Here is a 19,774-nt window from a genome sequence, read left to right as displayed (position 1 = left end):
ATCTACATCCTAGGGTACTTAAGAAAGTGGCCCTAGAAATAATAGATGCATTGCTGGTCATCTTCAAAAATTCTATAGACTCTGGAACAGTTCCCATGGATTGGAGGGTAGCTAATGTTACCCCACTATTCAAAAAAGGTGGTAGAGAGAAAAGGGGGAATTATAGACCAGTAAGCCTGACATCGGTAGTGGGGAAAATGCTAGATTCCATTATAAATGATGTAATAGCAGAACACTTGGAAAACAGTGACAGGATCGAACAAAGTCAACATGGATTTACAAAAGGTAAATTGTGCTTGACTAATCTAATGGAATTTTTTGAGGATGTAACTGGTAAAATAGACAAGGGAGAACCAGTGGATGTGGTGTATTTGGACTTTCAGAAGGCTTTCGATAAGGTCCCGCATAAGAGATTAGCATGTAAAGCTAAAGCACATGGGATTGGGGGCAAGGTACTAACTTGGATGGAGAACTGGTTGGCAGACAGGAAGCAAAGAGTTGGAATAAATGGGTCTTTTTCTGAGTGGAGGGCAGTGACAAGTGGGGTACCGCAGCGATCGGTCTTAGGACCCCAGCTATTCACAATATATATTAATGATCTAGACGAGGGAACTAGATGTAATATCTCCAAGTTTGCAGATGACACAAAGCTGGATGGGCGTGTGTGCTGTGAGGTGGATGCAGATAAACTCCAGTATGATTTGGACAGGTTGGGCAATTGGGCAGATGCATGGCAGATGCAGTATAATGTGGATAAATGTGAGGTTATCCACTTTGGTAGCAAAAACAGGAAGGCAGATTATTATCTGAACGGCAATAGATTGGGAGAAGGGGAAGTGCAACGAGACCTGGGTGTCCTTGTGCATCAGTCGCTGAAGGTAAGCATGCAGGTGCAGCAGGCGGTTAAGAAGGCAAATGGTATGTTGGCCTTCGTAGTGAGAGGGTTCGAGTACAGGAACAAGGATGTCTTGCTACAGTTGTACAGGACCTTGGTGAGACCACATCTTGAGTATTATGTGCAGTTTTGGTCGCCTTATCTGAGGAAGGATGTTCTTGCCATGAAGGGAGTGCAGCGAATATTCACCAGACTGATACCTGGGATGGCAGGAATGACGTATGAGGAGAGATTGGGTCGAGCGGGCTTATACTCGCTGGAGTTTAGAAGAATGAGAGGGTATCTCATTGAAACATATAAAATTCTAACAGGACTAGACAGACTTGATGCAGGAAGGATGTTTCTGATGGCCGGGGAGTCCAGAACCAGGGGTCAGAGTCTAAGGGTAAGGGGTAAGCCATTTAAGACAGAGATGAGGAGGAATTTCTTTACCCAAAGAATGGTGAACCTATGGAATTCTCTGCCACAGAAGGCAGTTGAAGCCAATTCATTAAATATATTTAAGAAGGAGTTAGATATATTTCTTAAGTCTAAAGGGATCAAGGGATGTGGGGAGAAGGCAGGGACAGGGTACTGAATTTGGATGATCAGCCATGATCTCATTGAATGGCGGAGCAGGCTCGAGGGGCCGAATGGCCTATTCCTGCTCCTACCTTCTATGTTTCTATGTCTTCTGTGGTAGAGAATTCCACAGGTTCTCCACTCTCTGGGTGAAGAAATTCCTCCACATTCCCAGCCTTGGTCACCCTGGAGCTATGTCTCAGTAATCCCAATTATATCTTATCCGTTTACATCTATTTGCACAGCCAATTCATCCACCTTATTACGAATGCTCCTCGCATTAAGATACAAAGCCTTCAGGCATGTTTTTTTTAAACTCTTAAACCTTTTAGAATTATTGTTTACTGCGGCCATGTTTGATTCACACCTTGATTTCTCTGACTTCCACTTTTGCTTTTCTCCTTCCTGTCTTTTGCTTCTATCCTTGCTTCCCTTTCTTCTGTCTCCCTGCAGAGGTTCCCAACCCCCTGCCATTTTAGTTTAAAGCCTCCCCAACAACACTAGCAAACACACCCCCTGGGACATCGGTCCTGGTCCTGCCCAGGTGCAAACCGTCCACTTTGTTCTGGTCCCACCTCCCCCAGAACTGGTTCCAATGTCCCAGGAATTTGAATCCCTCCCCCTTGCACCATTCTTCTAGCCATGTATTCATCTGAAATATCCTTCTGTTTCTACTCTGACTAGCACGTGGCACTCGTAGCAATCCTGAGATTACTACCTTTGAGTTCCTATTTTTTAATTTACCTCATAACTCCCTATATTCAGCTTTTAGGACATCATCCCATTTTTTACCTATATTGTTGGTACCTATATGCACCACGACAACTGGCTGGTCACCCTCCCCCTCCAGAATGCCCTGCAGCCGCTCCGAGACATCCTTGACCCTTGCACCAGGGAGGCAACATACCAGCCTGGAGTCTCGTTTGCGGCCCCAGAAATGCCTATTTATTCCCCTTACAATAGAATCCCTTATCACTATAGCTCTCCCGCACTTTTTCCACCCATCCCGTGCAGTAGAACCACCCATGGTTCCAGGAAGTTGGTTGCTGCTGCCTTCCCCCGATAAGCCATTCTCCCCAACAATATACAAAGCGGTATATCTGTTTGAGAGGGGGATGGTCACAGGGGACCACTGCACTACCTGCCTGCGTCTGCTACTCTGCCTGGCGGTCACCCATTTCTTTCCTACCTGTGCAGCCTTTACCTGCAGTGTGACCAACTCATTAAACGTGATATCCACGACGTCCTCAGCATCGCAAATGCTCCAGTATGTATCCATTCGCAGCTGCAGCACCGCAATACAGTCTGCCAGTAGCTGCAACTGGATACACTTCCCACACACATGGTCGTCAGGGACATAGGAAGTGTCCCTGATTTCCCACATAGTGCAGGAGGAGCATGCCACAGGGCCGAGCTGTCCTGCAATGACTTACCCTTTAATTAATTTAAATTAAATCAATACCACCAATTATACTACAATTAAATGATATACTCAAGGGCCGTTGTTTAATACCACTCCCCTGCTAAACAACAGTTATAGAAAGTATAACCACAAAATGAAGACCTTCTAAACTTTATAAACTATGGCCTAGAAATTGAGTTTTGGCGCAGCCAGGGCTTTAGCGCCGGAAGTTAGTGCCGGAGCTAAGTCGCGCTGGTCGGGCCCAAAATTCACCAATTCTGCGCCCAAACGGCTGCCGGCGCTGCTGAGAGATGTTTGCGCCTGAAAACTGGCGCTACGCGCTGAATATCGGCGCTATTCCGGCGCTGCGGCGCCCGCTGCGGTGCGGCAGGTTCGGGAAGTGCAGGCCTCCTCCTTCCCTTAAGGAGGAGCTGCCTGCACCCGGCCGCGGCCCGCGAAAAACTTTTTAAAAATGAGCCCGGCACCTCGGACAAGTGCCGGGCTTGCTTCTGTTCCGGGGGGGGGGGGGGAGGTCCGGGGAGGGAGCTGCGGCCAGGCGGCCGGCGGGAAAGCGGCTGGCCGCCGCGGTGCCTTTAATGCGCCGGCGCAAAGTCATGTAAGACTCTGTTGCCAGAGTCTTAGTTGCGGCTGCCACGGGCGAGGCGGCCGCAACTGAATTTCGGCGCTGGGGCCCGTCGGCATGGCAACCGGGACGCTACGCACACCGATGACGTCATCGGTGCTGGCACAGCGCTACCGGTCTACCGCGGCGGAAGGGCCCCAGGCAATTTCGGCGCCGGCGCCAATTGCAGCGCTAGGCCCTCTAGCGCCGCAAAATCGGCGCTAAGGGCACTGAATTTCTAGGCCTATGAACCTTAACTGTCAAACTATAGAGTAGTATAAGTACTCACTTGGCCGTACTCACCCAATCATCTGCTCCCTCCTGCCCGCATCACGTTTTGAATAGTGACATGGCTCTGGAATGCCGCCGCCGATCTGCGCGATTGGTAAGCCTCTGAAAAAAGCCTGTGAAAGTGATTGTAAATACTCACTGAGTCTCCGCTCTCACCGCTCCTGACAATGGCCTGTGAAAGAAAGCCCGCGAAAGTGTGTTTAAATACTCAATGAACCTCCGCTCTCACTGCGCCCGACAATGGCCTGTGAAAGAAAGCCTGCGAAAGTGAGTTTAAATACTCACTGTGTCTCTGCTCTCACAGCTCCTGCCAATGGCCTGTGAAAGAAAGCCCACGAAAGTGAGTTTAAATACTCATGGTGTCTCCACTCTCACCGCTACCGACAATGGCCTGTGAAAGAAAGCCCGCCAAAGTTAGTTTAAATACTCACTGAGTCTCCGCTCTCACCGCTCCCGACACCAGCCTATGAAAGAAAGCCCGCGAAAGTGAGTTTACATACTCACTGAAATTCCGCTCTCCCCGCTCCCGACAATGGCCTGTGAAAGAAAGCCCGTGAAAGTGAGTTTAAATACTCACTGAGTCTCCGCTCTCACCGCTCCCGACACCAGCCTGTGGTGACTAATCATTATTATATTTTTGGTTTCTAGATGTTTTTCTATTTTCTCCTTTAGTTGGGATTCCATTGTATTTTCGACTACTGATGTTAAGCTGACTGTGTTGTGTATGTACCTTTAAGGGAATAACTGGTCTTAGACTGCAGTACCAGCAGTGACCACCCCTGTATAAAAGGCCCTAGCAGGCTTCTGTAGTTTCAGTTTCAAGCTGCCTCTTGTTCAGTAAAGTACCTGTTAAACTGTTCTCCTGAAGTCCGTGTATTATTGAGGCTCGGACTTTACAGTGGCGACGAGTAAGTTCGAACTCACCTGCAGTGTGGCATCATCTCACGGGGATCTCGCCTGAAAGGAAGGTCCTGGAAGGTCGTAGTCTGAGCAACGGGCGTCGACCGAGGGCAACCACCCAAAGAATCCATCGGTGTTTGGAGAATTGCGGGAGAGACTGTGGTTCCAGTGAATCGTGCTAGTAGCAGGTAGCGCGCTGACCCTTCCGGACTGCGGCGGGCTCAAGCTCGATCGAGCGGCTCTACAAATCGGGCCGCGCAGCATCGCCGGGGAAAGAAAACAAGAGAGAGAGGGTGGAGCACACAGGGCGCGGTCGGTGCTTGAGAACAGGACAGCGGAGAGAAACTAAACGGGAGGGAAGGAAAGCGAGAAACGCCGAAGCGCACTGCGGGTCGCCGCCATTTCCCCGTAGAACATTAGGAGCAGAGTGGCAGTAAGGGGAAGAAGCAAAAGCGCGGGAGGCGCCATTTTAAATCGCCCAAGATGCCGAAAAGTGGCAGTATCACTGCTTTCGACAACGAGGTAGAAGACTGGACCACGTATGTGGAAAGAATTGAAGTGTACTGCAAGGCAAATGAGGTGGCTGATGGAAAGAGGGCGTCGGTATTATTAAATCTGATGGGTGCGAGTACGTACGGCCTATTGCGGAATTTAATTACCCCAGTTAAACCAATGGAGAAAAGTTTTGAGGAGATTGTTCATATCTTACAGGAACATCTAAGCCCTACACCACTGCTGATAGCAGAAAGATTCAAGTTCCATAAAAGAAAGCAGCACAAAGCTGAGAGCATTGCTGACTATCTTACGGAACTACGCAAGTTATCGAAGCACTGCCAGTTCGGAGCAGGACTGGCAGACACTTTACGAGATAAGTTTGTCTGCGGGCTCCAGAGTGAAGGAACCCAGAAACGACTACTTTCAAAAAAGGACCTGACGCTAGAACAGGCTTTCAGCGTGGCAGTATCCTATGAAGCAGCAGCACGGGGAGCTGCGGCAATACAACAGAAACCACAAGAATACAGCGCTAACAAAATGGCGTATGGAGCCGAAAAGTGCTATCGCTGCGGCAGGACAACCCATGAGCAGAAGGACTGCTGGTTTAAAGACAAAATATGCAGGCAATGCGGGAAAATGGGTCATATAGCAAGAGTCTGCAGGTTGGGAAAGAAGACCAACACGACAAGAACTACTAAGGAACAGTACAGGAAAGTAAAGTACTGACAGATAGTAGTTCAGAAGATCAGGATAGTGATAAGGACTCCGGGAGCAGGCGACTAAGTTGTTTAAAGTTACACAACGTGATCGCAAAAGAAGATCACCGAACCATTTGGGTCACCCTCATGATAGCAAGGTCCCCAGTGAAGATGGAATTGGACACAGGATCAGCCCTAACTGTCATGAATTGACGAGACTATGAGCGGCTATTCTCACACATACCCTTAAAGGACACGTCCATTTAATTGAAGAAATACACGGGGCAAAGGGTCTACCCCAGAGGAAAAATAAGTGTGCCAGTTGAATATAACGGATAGGAAACACAGAAACTATACATGTATATACTACGAGATGGAGGACCACCATTATTGGGACGTGAATGGATCCGAAGACTACAATTGGATTGGCATTCCATTCTGGCACTAACTGCGACTGACAAAAAAGATGATGACGTCGCACCTGGACGTCTGTCACAAATTCTATCTGACGCGGAAGAGGTGTTCCAACAAGGACTTGGGACTCTAAAAGGAGTAAAGGCAACCATAAAGATTGAGGATAGCGCAACCCCAAAATTTTTCAAGTCCAGACCGGTGCCATACACGATACGCCCAACCGTGGAAGCTGAACTGGAGAGTCTGGAGCGTTCGGGGGTGCTGTCTAAGGTGGACTGGAGCGAGTGGGCCACACCCATCATTCCTGTAATGAAGAAATCATTGAGCAGCACGCCTGGGGAGCCAAGGAATGTTCGCATCTGTGGGGACTTCAAGGTGACTGTGAACCCAGTCCTGCACACAGTACAGTATCCGCTTCCGCGGATAGAAGATATTTTCGACTCACTATCTGGAGGGAAACGTTTTACAAATATTGACCTGGCTCAAGCGTATCTACAAATGGAGGTGGAAGAAGCATCTAGGAAATACCTCACGATAAACAGTCACAAAGGCCTTTACCAGTACAATCGACTGGTATTTGGGGTAGCATCGGCCCCGGCTCTGTGGCAGAGGGCAATGGAACAAGTCCTGCAAGGGATCCCGGGGACCCAGTGTTATTTGGACGACATCCTGGTTACGGGCGAAAATGACAATGAACACCTTGCCAACCTGGAACAGGTGCTCACGAGATTGCAGGAATATGGGCTACGAGCCAACCGTCCCAAATGCGAGTTCTACAGGAGGCAAATCTCGTATTAGGGCCACATGGTTGATGAGGAAGGGTTGCATAAGTCGCCGGACAAGATTGAGGCTGTAGTCAAGGCTCCAGCACCAGAAAATGTGTCGCAACTGAGGTCGTTCCTCGGGTTGGTGAACTACTACCATAACTTCTTGCCGAATTTATCTACAATTCTGCACCCACTGAACGCCCTCCTTCAAACTGGTGTAACATGGAAATGGAGTGATGAGTGTAAGCGTGCCTTTCAGGAATTGAAATGCCAAATCACTTCAAAAGAAGTATTGGCCCACTACAACCCAACACTAACGATTCGGTTGGCATGTGATGCGTCACCTTACGGCATTGGAGCGGTGCTGTCACACAAATTCCGTGACGGTTCAGAGAGGCCAATAGCCTTTGCATCACGCTCGCTAACCTCAGCCGAGCGTAACTACGCCCAGATTGACAGGGAGGCCCTCAGCCTGGTGTGGGGGGTGAAGAAGTTCAATCACTATCTGCACGGGCAGAAATTCACCCTACTGACTGATCATCAACCCCTGGTCTCAATTTTTAAACCAAAGAAGGGCGTTCCGGTGATGACGGCACAACGGCTGCAAAGCTGGTGACTTTTTCTGGGGGCACATCAGTATGACATAGTGTACAAGGGTACGAAACAACATGGAAACGCTGATGGGCTGTCGCGCCTACCGTTGCCTACGGTGGAAGAAGCACCTGCAGTGGACCCGGTGGAGATAGTCCATGCGACCATCATCGAATGTTTGCCTGTTACAAATGCAAGTATTGAGAAGGAAACCTGAAATGACCCGACACTCTCTCGGGTCTATCATTTGACGGTGAAGGGATGGCCAGCATATGGCGACTCACTGTTGCCAGCATTCTCGCCAAGGAGGGAACAGCTGTCAGTGTGCCGGGGAACCTTGATGTGTGGATCCCGAGTGGTAATTCCACCCAAGTTGAGAGATAGAGTACTCAATGAGCTTCATGCGGGTCATCTGGGTGGGGTAAAAATGAAGAGCCTAGCCAGGGCGTTTGTGTGGTGTCCGGGAATCGATAAAGAAATCGAGGATATGACCAAGAGATGCACAGGATGCCAGAAGGTCCAAAACGCTCCACCACAGGCCCCGCTACATCCATGGGAGTGGCCCTCATCTCCATGGCAACGGGTACACATTGATTTCGCTGGTCCATTTATGGACTCAATGTTTCTAATCGCTGTGGACGCCCATTCGAAATGGCCAGAGGTCATTAAAATGTCCTCCACCACCACGGAGAAAACTATTGCAGTCCTAAGGACCATCTTCGCCAGGAATGGGTTGCCAGAACAGATCTGTTCCGACAATGGCCCACAGTTTGTGTCTGAGGATTTCCGGAGGTTCCTGAAGATTAATGGGGTGAAACATTACACATCTGCCCCATATCATCCAGCCACAAATGGATTGGCTGAGAGGTTTGTTCAGACCTTTAAAAAGGCCATAAAGGCAATGTATAATGATGACATACCACTGCAACACAAGGTGGATAACTTCCTGTTTGCTTACCGGAATGCGACACATGCAGTAACCAACCAAACTCCAGCCGTACTGTTTTTCAACCGGAGACTAAGATGTCGCTTGGATTTGCTCAAACCAAACATAGGACGAGATGTTGAGGATAAGCAGTTCCAGCACATAAATGAGAAGCCAACCAAGAGCTTCAAGATAGGGCAACCAGTCTTGGCCCGCGACTACCGAACAGAAAAATGGCAGCCAGGCACGATATGCACACAGCAGGGACCACTAATGTACACAGTGGACGTTGGAGAGAGCATCGTGAGACGCCATGCTGACCAGATTCTAGAGTCACAGGAACAAGCCAAACCTGTACCACAAGCATGTGCACCCGGTAATGAGCCCGAAATACAGATTGCGTCTACCTCAGAAGCAGGGGTATTGGAAGCTGACGAACCAACCAATGACAATGAGCCAGAATTGACTCCACCGTCAGAACAGGATACTTGAGAAAGGCGCTATCCAGTCCGGATCAGGAAGCCTCCTCAAAGACTGAACTGATAAATGACTATTTCAGTTGATGTATATATTACTGAGAAAATTGTAATTGTAATTAGTTATTATTTAGTTGTTAAATGAATGTTATGTACTGTTTATCTAAAAGGGGAGGAATTGTTGTGTATGTACCTTTAAGGGAATAACTGGTCTTAGACTGCAGTACCGGCAGTGACCACCCCTGTATAAAAGGCCCTAGCAGGCTTCTGTAGTTTCAGTTTCAAGCTGCCTCTTGTTCAGTAAAGTACCTGTTAAACTGTTCTCCCGAAGTCCGTGTATTATTGAGGCGCGGACTTTACAGACTGGTCTATCGTTCCCTGGAAATGTTCTATGCCCCTTATTAAATATGGGCATAATGTTAGCTATCCGCCAATCCTCTGGTACCACACCTTTTACTAACTAATTACTAAATATGTGTACTAGCGTCTCTACTATCTATTCTCTAGATTTCTTTAAAATGTGCGGATGCAATCTGTCTGGAGCAGGGTTTTATCCTCTTTGAGTTTGATTAGTTTGTTTAATATTTCTCCTCTTCATTTTTTAAATGCTGTTACATCATTTCTAAGTTCATCTTCCGATGTCATGTCCATCTGATCCACCTCCCTGCTAAATACTGAAGTAAAGAAGCTTTTTAATATTTGCCATTTCAGTATGTGTGAATTGAATGAAATTTTGCATTATCAGGAGTGTTAGTGTTGTGCATTGTCTGAACTCGAAGGTGTTAGTGATTGCATTGCCTGAACTCAATCATGTTAGCAGAGCTTGAAGGCTGCACTTTTGCCTTGCGCCAACATCCCTTTCGTCATTTAATCACTCCTACCTTCCACCCTATCACAGAACTTCCCTTTTGTTCTTTCCTCCCCTCCTTCCCCCTTTACTTCCTCTGTACTTGCTTAAAATCTGATACTTTTCTCAGTTCTGATGAAAGGTCACCGACCTGAAACGTTGGCCGCGATTTTATGAACCTCGGCGGGTCCGTGGTAGGCGACGTCGGTGGTGGGTTTCGACCCCGCTGCTGTCTCCATCCTGGCCTCTGAAATTAATTTCTCCAGATTGGGCTTATAAAGACCGCCCAGTGTGTTTCCCGGCCAATTAGAGAAAGCGGGTCTGGTGATGTCATTTCTTGACACATCATCAGCCAGTTTCCATAAAGGGACCATGGCCAACTTTCTATTGACATTAGTGTCGTCGGCGTTCTACAGTACTGAGGTGCTGAAAACACTGACAAGCACTGCATAAAGGTGCAGGACTGCACCCAGCCTCTCCCATGACTCCCCCCATATGCCTATGGAGGGAGTCACAGCACACAGGGAGGTTCTCTTCCCTTTCCATGAGCAGATTGGCCTCCCCAGAAAAACAACACAGCCTGGTTGCACATTGCAGAGGAGGACACAAGCAGGGAAGTGGTCAGGATGACCTGGGTGCAGTGCCGCAAACATTTCAATGATCTCAGTAGATCATGAAACGTTACTGCAAAGCCACACACAACCTCCTCCTGCTGTGTCTCTCATCACATCCCCATCACTCTGCCTTCCCTACCCAACTCCTGCACATCCTTACTCACACCAACTTACCTTGCACCTCCACCCATCTGTCTCTCTCTATCTACATTATCACATCCCCATCTCACTAGTCACCCCTCAAACTCACCCTCAGCCTAGTGCAATCATACCAACTAACAACACACAAGGGTAGGCACTTGGATGTTTAATGCAGTGTTCATGTAAAGTTTCTGTTAATGTGGTGTCAAACATTGAAAGGTTTATTTTCAACACTTTGCGTTCTTGGACAGATTTATGTGCATCTTTGGAAGTGGCTTAGTGAGTTGCATTAAATGGTGAGACATAACGGAACCACCCACAATGGTGATGAGTGTGAAAGAAATGGCTTCGGTGTTGTAGGGTTGCTTTATGGTGTTGGTGTGGGGTGGTGCCATCCTGGCAGCCAGGGTAAGAACATAAGAACATAAGAAATAGGAGCAGGAGTAGGCCAATCAGCCCCTCGAGCCTGCTCCGCCATTCAATAAGATCATGGCTGATCTGATCCTAACCACCAATCTACTATCACAGAACCATCTCCTGAATCTAACAGAATTAGACACAAGAAATAGGAGCAGGATCAGGCTACACGGCCCCTGGGCCTGCTCCGCTACCCACAGGGCCATGTCCAATCCGAACCTAGACTCATGTCCAAATTCCTGCCCGCTCCCCGTAACCCTTAATTCCCTTTACTTCTAGGAAACTGTCTATTTCTGTTTTAAATTTATGTAATGATGTAGCTTCTATAGCTTGTTGGGGCAGCATATTCCATGGACCTACCACCCTCTGAGTGAAGTAGTTCCCCCTCATCTCAGTTTTGAAAGAGCAGCCCCTTATTCCAAGACTATGCCCCCTAGTTCTAGTTTCACCCATCATCGGGAACATCCTCCCCGTATCCACCCGATCCAACCCCTTCACAATCTTATATGTTTCAATAAGATCGCCTCTCATTCTTCTGAACTCCAATGAGTAGAGCCCCAATCTACTCAACCTCTCCTCATATGTCCATCCCCTCATCCCCAGGATTAACCGAGTGAACCTTCTTTGTACTGACTCGAGAGCAAGTATGTCTTTTCTTAAGTATGGACACCAAAACTGTATGCAGTATTCCAGGTGCGGTCTCACCAATACCTTGTACAACTGAAGCAATACCTCCCTATTTTTATATTCTATCCCCCTAGCAATGAAAGCCAACATTCCATTGGCCTTCTTAATCACTTGCTGCACATGCATACTAACCTTTTGAGTTTCGTGCACCAGGGCCCCCAAATCCCTTTGTACTTCAGTACTTTCCAGTTTCTTGCCATTAAGATAATAACTTGCTCTACGATTTTTCCTGCCAAAGTGCATAACCTCACGCTTTCCAGTATTGTATTTCATCTGCCAAATCTCTGCCCACTTACTTAGCCTGTCTATGTCCCCTTGCAGGTTTATTATGTCCTCCTCACTCACTACCTTCCCTCCCATCTTAGTATCATCTGCAAACTTTGATATGTTACACTCGGTCCCCTCCTCCAAATCGTTAATATAGATTGTAAAGAGTTGGGGACCCAGCACTGACCCCTGCGGAACACCACTAGTTACTGATTGCCAGTCTGAGAATGAACCACTTATCCCAACTCTCTGCCTTCTGTTAGATAGCCAGTCCTCTATCCATGCCAGAATATTACCCCCAATCCCGTGATTTTTTATCTTAAGCAATAATCTTTTGTGTGGCACCTTGTCAAATGCCTTTTGGAAGTCTAAATACACTACGTCCACTGGTTCCCCTTTATCCACCCTATATGTTACTTCCTCAAAGAACTCCAGCAAATTTGTCAAACATGACTTCCCCTTCATAAAACCATGCTGACTTTGTCCTATTAAATTATGATTATCCAACTGTCCTGTTACTGTCTCCTTAATAATGGACTCCAAAATTTTACCTACCACAGATGTTAGGCTAACTGGTCTATAGTTTCCAGCCTTCTGTCTACTGCCCTTTTTAAATAAGGGTGTTACGTTAGCAGTTTTCCAGTCTGCCGGGACCTTTGCTGAGTCCAGGGAGTTTTGGAAAATTATTACTAATGCATCCACAATCCCTACCGCCACTTCCCTCAAGACCCTAGGATGTAAGCCATCAGGTCCAGGTGATTTATCCGCCTTGAGTCCCATTATTTTACCGAGTACCACTTCCTTAGTGATTTTGATTGTGTTTAGCTCCTCCCCCCCTATAGTCCCCTGTTTGTCCAGTGTTGGGATATTCTTAGTGTCCTCTACTGCAAAGACTGATACAAAATATTCATTCAGTGTTTTTGCCATCTCCTATTTCCCACCATTAATTTCCCGGTCTCATCCTCTAAGGGACCAACATTTACTTTAGCCACCCTTTTTCTTTTTATATAACTATAAAAACTCTTACTATCTGTTTTTATATTTTTTGCTAATTTACTTTCATAATCTATCTTCCCTTTCTTAATCAATCTTTTTGTAATTTTTTGCTGTCTTTTAAAGTTGTCCCAATCCTCTATCCTCCCACTAGATTTGGCTACCTTATATGCCCTTGTTTTTAGTCAAATACTATTCTTAATGTCTTTACTTAGCCACGGATGGCTGTCTTTTCTTTCATACCCTTTTCTTCTCAGTGGAATATATATTTTTTGGAAGTTGTAAAATAACTCCTTAAATGTACACCACTGATCATGTATCGTCTTACCCTTTAATCTATTTCCCCAATCCACTCTACTCAATTCCGCTCTCATACCTTCATAGTCTCCTTTATTCAAGCATAGCACGCTTGTTTGAGATCCAACCTTCTCACCCTCTAATTGAATATGGAATTCAACCATGTTATGGTCACTCATTCCAAGGGGATCCTTTACTGCATCAAGTGAAGTAAATCAGGCCATGATGAGGCCATCCCTGGCCTCCCGGGCAGCAATGTGGTCGGGTGCTGATGCCGTCTGTCCTATGCAGCATCAGGTGATTGCGGTGAAGGTTGGTGATGCTGCTGGTGTGCCTGGTGCTGCTGATGTTGGGGCTGATTGTGTTGGGATTCTGATGACCAAGGCGAGAGAATATAAAGGGCACCCATGTTGATGGAATAGATGGCAGGTGAAGTCGAGATGACAGAAGCAATCTGTCAAAGACGAGAGAGGTAATGAGGTCAGACTGGATGGAGACTTGTGTAAAGACGTGCAGCATGGTGAATCTGTTGTGGAAATGCAGGGAGGAAGAGTTTGTGGCTGAGGGAAGATATTTCTGTAAGGTGGGAGCTTTTACTGTACTTTTGAAGCTGTCAACTCATCAGCTGATTCAATGGCCACTGAACTCCCACCTCAGCTTGACAGGCATAGTCCATGACCAGCGTGGACCTCATGGGCGAGCTGTCAAATGCAGATGGTGAGCTGAAATTCATTCTTAGAAGGCTCTAAACAAACCACTAATTACCTGAATTGGGTGCCCCGTTGCGAACCCGCCACTGCCTGTCGGGTCTGCTCAGCGCTGACAGACCCAACATCAGGGAAATGCACGTTGCAATGGGTTCACAGCGGGGTCATGACCCGCTGGAGAAAAAAACATTTTCCCACCCAACCCGCCACTGATCCTGCCCGCTGACCCCCCAGAAAATCCAGACCATTAACTCTGTTTCTCTCTGCACAGCTGCTGCCTGACCTGCTGAATATTTCCAGCATTTTCTGTTTTTATTTGAAGGCTGCACTGGCTGTGTCCAGCCTGACGGCCTCCAATTAGATCAAAATAAATTTTCCAGTCAGAATGCTAGGTGAGTGGTGTCCAATTATACCTCCCACTTCCCTACATTGCCTGGGCACAACATTGCCCATAAATTTTGCCTTACAATAAAGCTTTCTTGTCCAAAATAGGTCAAAATATGTTACTGTGGAGGGAAGGGTTACTAAGCCACAGTTGCATGCTTCAATATATTTGATGGGACAGCAAAACATTATCCAAAAAAAAAACACTTCAGGTAGCAATAAACAGAGTAAATGTAAGAAAAAGAAAAAAACAAAAGTACTCTCATGTATCACCTCCCCAGGACATCCCAAAGCACCTCCCAATCGAGGAATTACTGTTGTTCTGTATAATTTTCTACACCTGGTATTGTGGACCACTATCCTAATTGTTTAAACTTCACTGATTACTATCAAAATATAGTACTGATGTAAACATCATTGGCACATAGAAGAAACAATTCCCTTTATTCGCTGAATTGCTTATTGAATAAACCACAGCAAAATCTAAGATGAGACATAACATGGGAAAACAGTTCTTGACAGCTTAATTCTAAATCATGCAATAAATGCTCTACCTACTGGGAGGTGTATATAGAGGGTGGTTGATGTAATAAGCCATCCAAGTGGTGAATCCCCAATAAAAGGCACAGCCCTGGAAATAACAAAACAATAATCTTAAACACTTTCTGTGGCTTTAAAATTCCTTTGATACAGGTTGACATTTGAGAAAATATTATTAGTTTTGACAATTCAAAGCACCAAAATTGATTGATACAGTTTCTGAAGGCAGAAGTGAATTTTTTCATTGTTTTCTCAAATGTCTGTTTGTATCTATCAATATGAAGAAAATTGCTGATCAATATACTTTGTGAAGAAATAAAATTAAATTTTCTCCCCTTCATTGTCTGACCTTCCAATCTGCAGTTGCAACTTTATTGTGCCCCTTTTAAACAAAGTATAAGCCTAGATTTTTTACCTATAGACTGCCCATTTAAGGGTTTATTTAATTTACTTTCAATAAAATAAATAATAAAATAAAATAATTTAATCATAACTAATTAATATTTACAACTCATTAAAAGAATGATACTCCAATGCCTGCAAGGAGTGTGGCTGGGTAATGAAAGCTGGCTCATACATTTATTCATCGCTGCCTCCTTTCCAATGTGAAAAACCTGTGTAGCTAAGGCCAAGGTTAGTTTGCTGTATGTATTACCTTCCCTTTAAAGTATCCACCTTCTCTGCAGATCAGTCATGTGTGAAAACTCAGCCTTAGAGCGAATTAGAGTTTCCGACCTCTGCTTTAGCAGTGGCCGTGTTTCTGCTCCAAGCACTGTCAGCACACTGTGATTTGAGTTATTTGAATGTTTCTGTCTGCCAGTTACCAATGGAAAATGCTGTTAGAGAAAGATACATTACCTACCTGGTAGGTTCTTGCTTATTCTTGAAATTATATACATTGTAGGGGTGGGTATAGCTTAGCTTGGGGAGACTATATGCTGAGCGTACGTATGGAGGTGTCATCAAGCTACTTTCAGATGAGACGTTAAAGCGAGGCCCCGTCTGCCTTCTCAGGTGGGCGTAAAATAATTCATGGCACTATTTCAAAGAAGGGCAGAGTATTTCTAAGTGGTGTCCTGGCCTATATTTATCCCTCAACAAACAGCAGTAAAAACAGATTATCTGGTCATCATCACATTGTTGTTTGTGGGACCTTGATGAGTGGAAATTGGCTGTCGTGTTTCCTACATTACAAAAGTGACTACATTTCAAAAAAGTATTTCATTAGCTGGAAAGCACTTTGGAACGTCCTGAAGTTGTGAAAGGTGCTATATAAATGCAAGTCCTTCTTTTCTTTCACTGTAGGTCTCCTATTCTAAGGTGTTGTTTAAGCAACCTAGATGTTGGTTCTTCGAAGTTGCAGCTCATAGGGTGTGTGGCAATCACAGGACAGGGGCACGGAGGGACCAGCGGCGGGTGGGCCATTCATGCTGCCTCTTTCCCCATAAAAAAACTTGTTCATGCTATTTTTGTGAATGACCTGCAGCAGTCCCTACAAGGTCTAATGGTTAAGCCACTCTACACCGAGCACCAATGGGTGGAGCTTTGGGGCACATTTGTACCTGAAATTTTATTGGGTCTTTATACGATTTACATACCTCCAGAAAAATGGCGGTGCATGGCTCTGAAGCGGGAACAGGGCGATAAGTTGAACAGCACGATTTTCGGAATGCTAAAACCCATTTCTGCCCAGGGGAAGCAGTGAAGATTTGCCATTATCTCTGAGCAACGAGTTCTTGGAATTCAAGGCAATATCTGCCTTAACTTCCAATGCAGCAAAAATTCCCTCAAAGGAATGGTTGTGAGCATGTGGAATGTGTTGTCTCAGAAGGTCATCAGTGCAAAGTCCATTGAGGTGATTAAAAGGGAGGTGGACACCTATTTAGGAAAGCCTGAAATACGGAGAAATGGCGGCAACCTTGGATTGAAAGTTAAAAAGAATGGTTCAGCAGGCTTGTTGGGCAAAATGGCCTATTCCTGTTCCTATGGGGTCAATTTTAAGTAGGAACTATGTGTGGGTGGGGTTAAAATCATTTGAGTCAAACAGAGCTTTATACAACCGTAGAATAACTTCCACCCCTTTGTATTCCAGCCCTCTTGAGATAAACATTCCATTAGTCTTTTTATTAATTTTTTCTACATGCCTACTCGCTTTTAGTGATTTCTGCACATGGACCACTAAATCTCTGCACCGGTCCCGCGCAGCGATATTTTATATTCACTGATGTTGAAGTTGACCGAGGCTCTCACTGTTGGTAGGCAGGGGTCCGATTTCAATCTAATAGTTGCGGCCCGATGACAGCCATTGGCATCTTGACCTCATTTTAATTCAAAGAATAGGGGCCAACTCAACAGCTCTTCCATGAGTCCACGGAGTCATCAGATGAGGCCAAGGTAAGTTTAAAATGTTTTAAATTATGTGGAATCCTATGGGCCAGGAGGAGTTGGAGTGCTTGGGCCTCCCCAACTCCGTCCTTGCCTCTCCCTCCCCAACCGGCATCTGAAACCCCCTCCCCAGCATGTACCTTATGCCGGGGACCATTCCCCTCAGTTCTCAGCGGCATCCGGCTCCCTGCTAATTCCCGCTCCCACTCCTGGCCCTGATGGCATTCCACCCGGCTGTGGGTGAGAGATAGATTTAAAAAATTTAAATGAGACCTGGTGGTTAAAATGGGCCAGGTCTAGCTTTCTTCAGTTAGGTGGCACAGTTGTGTGGAAGGGGGCAGAATGCAGAAAGTTGCAAAGGAACATTGGTAGATTAAGTGAGTGAGCAAAACTGTGACAGATGGGGTTCAATGTGGGGAAGTGTGAGGTCATCTATTTTGGATCTATGAAAGATAGATCAGAGTATTTTCTAAATGGTGAAAATCTAGGAACTGTGAAGCAGCAGAGAAATTTAGGGGTTCAAGTACAGAAATTAATAAAAGCTAGTGGACAGGTACCGAAAATGATAAAAAGGCTAATGGAACATTGGGTTTGATCTCAAGAGGGCTGGAATACAGTGGGGTGGAAGTTATGCTACAGTTGTATAAAGCTGTGGTTAGACCACATTTGGACACTGCATTCAGTTCTGGACACCTCACCTCAGGATGGATATACCAGCCTTGGAGTGGGTGCAGTGTAGATTCACCAGAATAATATCAGGGTTAAAAGGGTAAAATGATGAGGATCGGTTGCATAAACTAGGATTTTATTCCTTTTGGTATAGAAGATTTAGGGGTGATTTAATTGAGGTTTTTAAAGATGATTAAAAGATTTTATAGGTTAGATAGAGAGAAACTATTTCCTATGGTGGGGGAATCCAGAACAAGAGGGCATAACCTTAAAATTAGAGCTAGGCTGTTCAGGGGTGATGACAGAAAGCACTTCTTCACACAAAATATAGCAGAAATCTGGAACTCTTTCCCTCAAAAAGCAATTGATTATTTTTAAAATCCTAACTGAGCTAGATATATTTTGTTAGACAGGAGTATTAAGGGAGATGGATCAAAGGTGGATAAATGGAGTTAAGAATCACATCAGCCATGATGCCACTGAATGGCGGAACAAGCTCAAGGGGCTGAATGGCCTACTCCTGTTCTTATGTTCCTTCATGACTCCCGGGAATGCCACCTGCTCTAGGCCCCCCACAGACCGAGCCTTCCCCAAGTTAAAATCGACCCCTATGTTTCCACACATGGGTAATAAATATTTTCCTGATTTCAACTGGTCTTACTCACTTTCTTCTTCTTATGCAATCCCTCGGAACTGAGGATGACTTGCTTCCACATTAAAAATGAGTTCTCAGGTGACTGATGAGTCCAATGCGGGACCTACAGTCTCTGTCACAGCTGGGGCAGATGGTGGTTGGGCGGAGTGCTTGGGTTGATGTGCGCTCCTTGCGCTCCCTGCGCTTGGCTTCCACTTGCTCCCGGCGAAGAGACTCGAGGTGTTCAGCACCTTCCCGGATGCTTCTCCTCCACTTTGTGCGGTCTTGGTCCAGGGATTCCCAGGTGTTGGTGGGGATGTTGCACTTTTTCAAGGAGGCTTTGAGGGTGTCCTTGAAGCATTTCCTCTGCCCAGCTGGGGCTCTCCTGTCGGAGCTCCGAGTAGAGCGCTTGTTTTGGAAGTCTCGTATCGGGCATGTGGACGATGTGACCCATCCATCGGAGCTGATCGAGCATGGTCAAAGCTTCAATGCTGCGGATGTTGGCCTGAGCGAGAACACTGATGTTGGTGCGCCTATCCTGCCAATGGATTTGCAGGATCTTGCAGAGGCAGCGTTGATGGTACCTCTCCAGTGCTTTGAGATGCCTGCTGTACATGGTACATGTCTCTGAGGCATACAGCAGGGCGGATATCACTGCTGCTCTGTAGACCATGAGCTTATTGCTGGGTTTGAGGTCCTGGTCTTCAAACACTCTCTTCCTCAGGTGATCGAAGGCTGCACTGGCACACTGAAGGCGGTGTTGAACTTCTTCATCGATGTCTGCCCTTGTTGACAGTTGGCTCCTGAGGTATGGAAAGTGGTCCACATTGTCCAAGGCCTTGTCGTGGATTTTGATAATCGGGGGGCAGTACTGTGTGGCGGGGGCAGGTTGGTAGAGGACCTTTGTCTTGCGGATGTTTAGTGTAAGGCCCATGCTCTCGTACGCTCGGTGAAGGTGTTGACAATGGTTTGAAGTACGACCTCAGAGTGAGCACAGAAGCAAGCATTGTCTGCATACTGTAATTCGATGACAGAGGATGGGACGACCTTGGATCTGGGCTGGAGGCGACGGAGGTTGAACAGTTTTCCGTTTGTTCTGTAAATTAGCTCCACTCCAGCGGGGTGCTTACTGAGGGTGAGATGGAGCATTGCAGC

General features: G+C 46.3%; 1 protein-coding gene across 1 annotated transcript in view; it reads right to left on the bottom strand.

Annotated features, from left to right (window-relative positions):
* Positions 1–19,774, bottom strand: part of LOC147124677 (trans-2,3-enoyl-CoA reductase-like) — a 287,573-nt gene that overhangs the window by 71,877 nt on the left and 195,922 nt on the right. Inside the window, exon 7 of the mRNA XM_085991303.1 lies at positions 14,950–15,022. Coding sequence (XP_085847429.1) covers positions 14,950–15,022 — 73 coding nt within the window. The remainder of the gene's footprint in view (positions 1–14,949; positions 15,023–19,774) is intronic.

The sequence above is a fragment of the Somniosus microcephalus genome, chromosome 1 (assembly GCF_052327205.1).
Source record: "Somniosus microcephalus isolate GS21.2 chromosome 1, FLI_Smic_1.0, whole genome shotgun sequence".
NCBI classification, from domain to species: domain Eukaryota; kingdom Metazoa; phylum Chordata; class Chondrichthyes; order Squaliformes; family Somniosidae; genus Somniosus; species Somniosus microcephalus.
The sequence above is the reverse complement of the archived record's forward strand: the minus strand, read 5'-3'. Positions and strand labels throughout refer to the sequence as shown.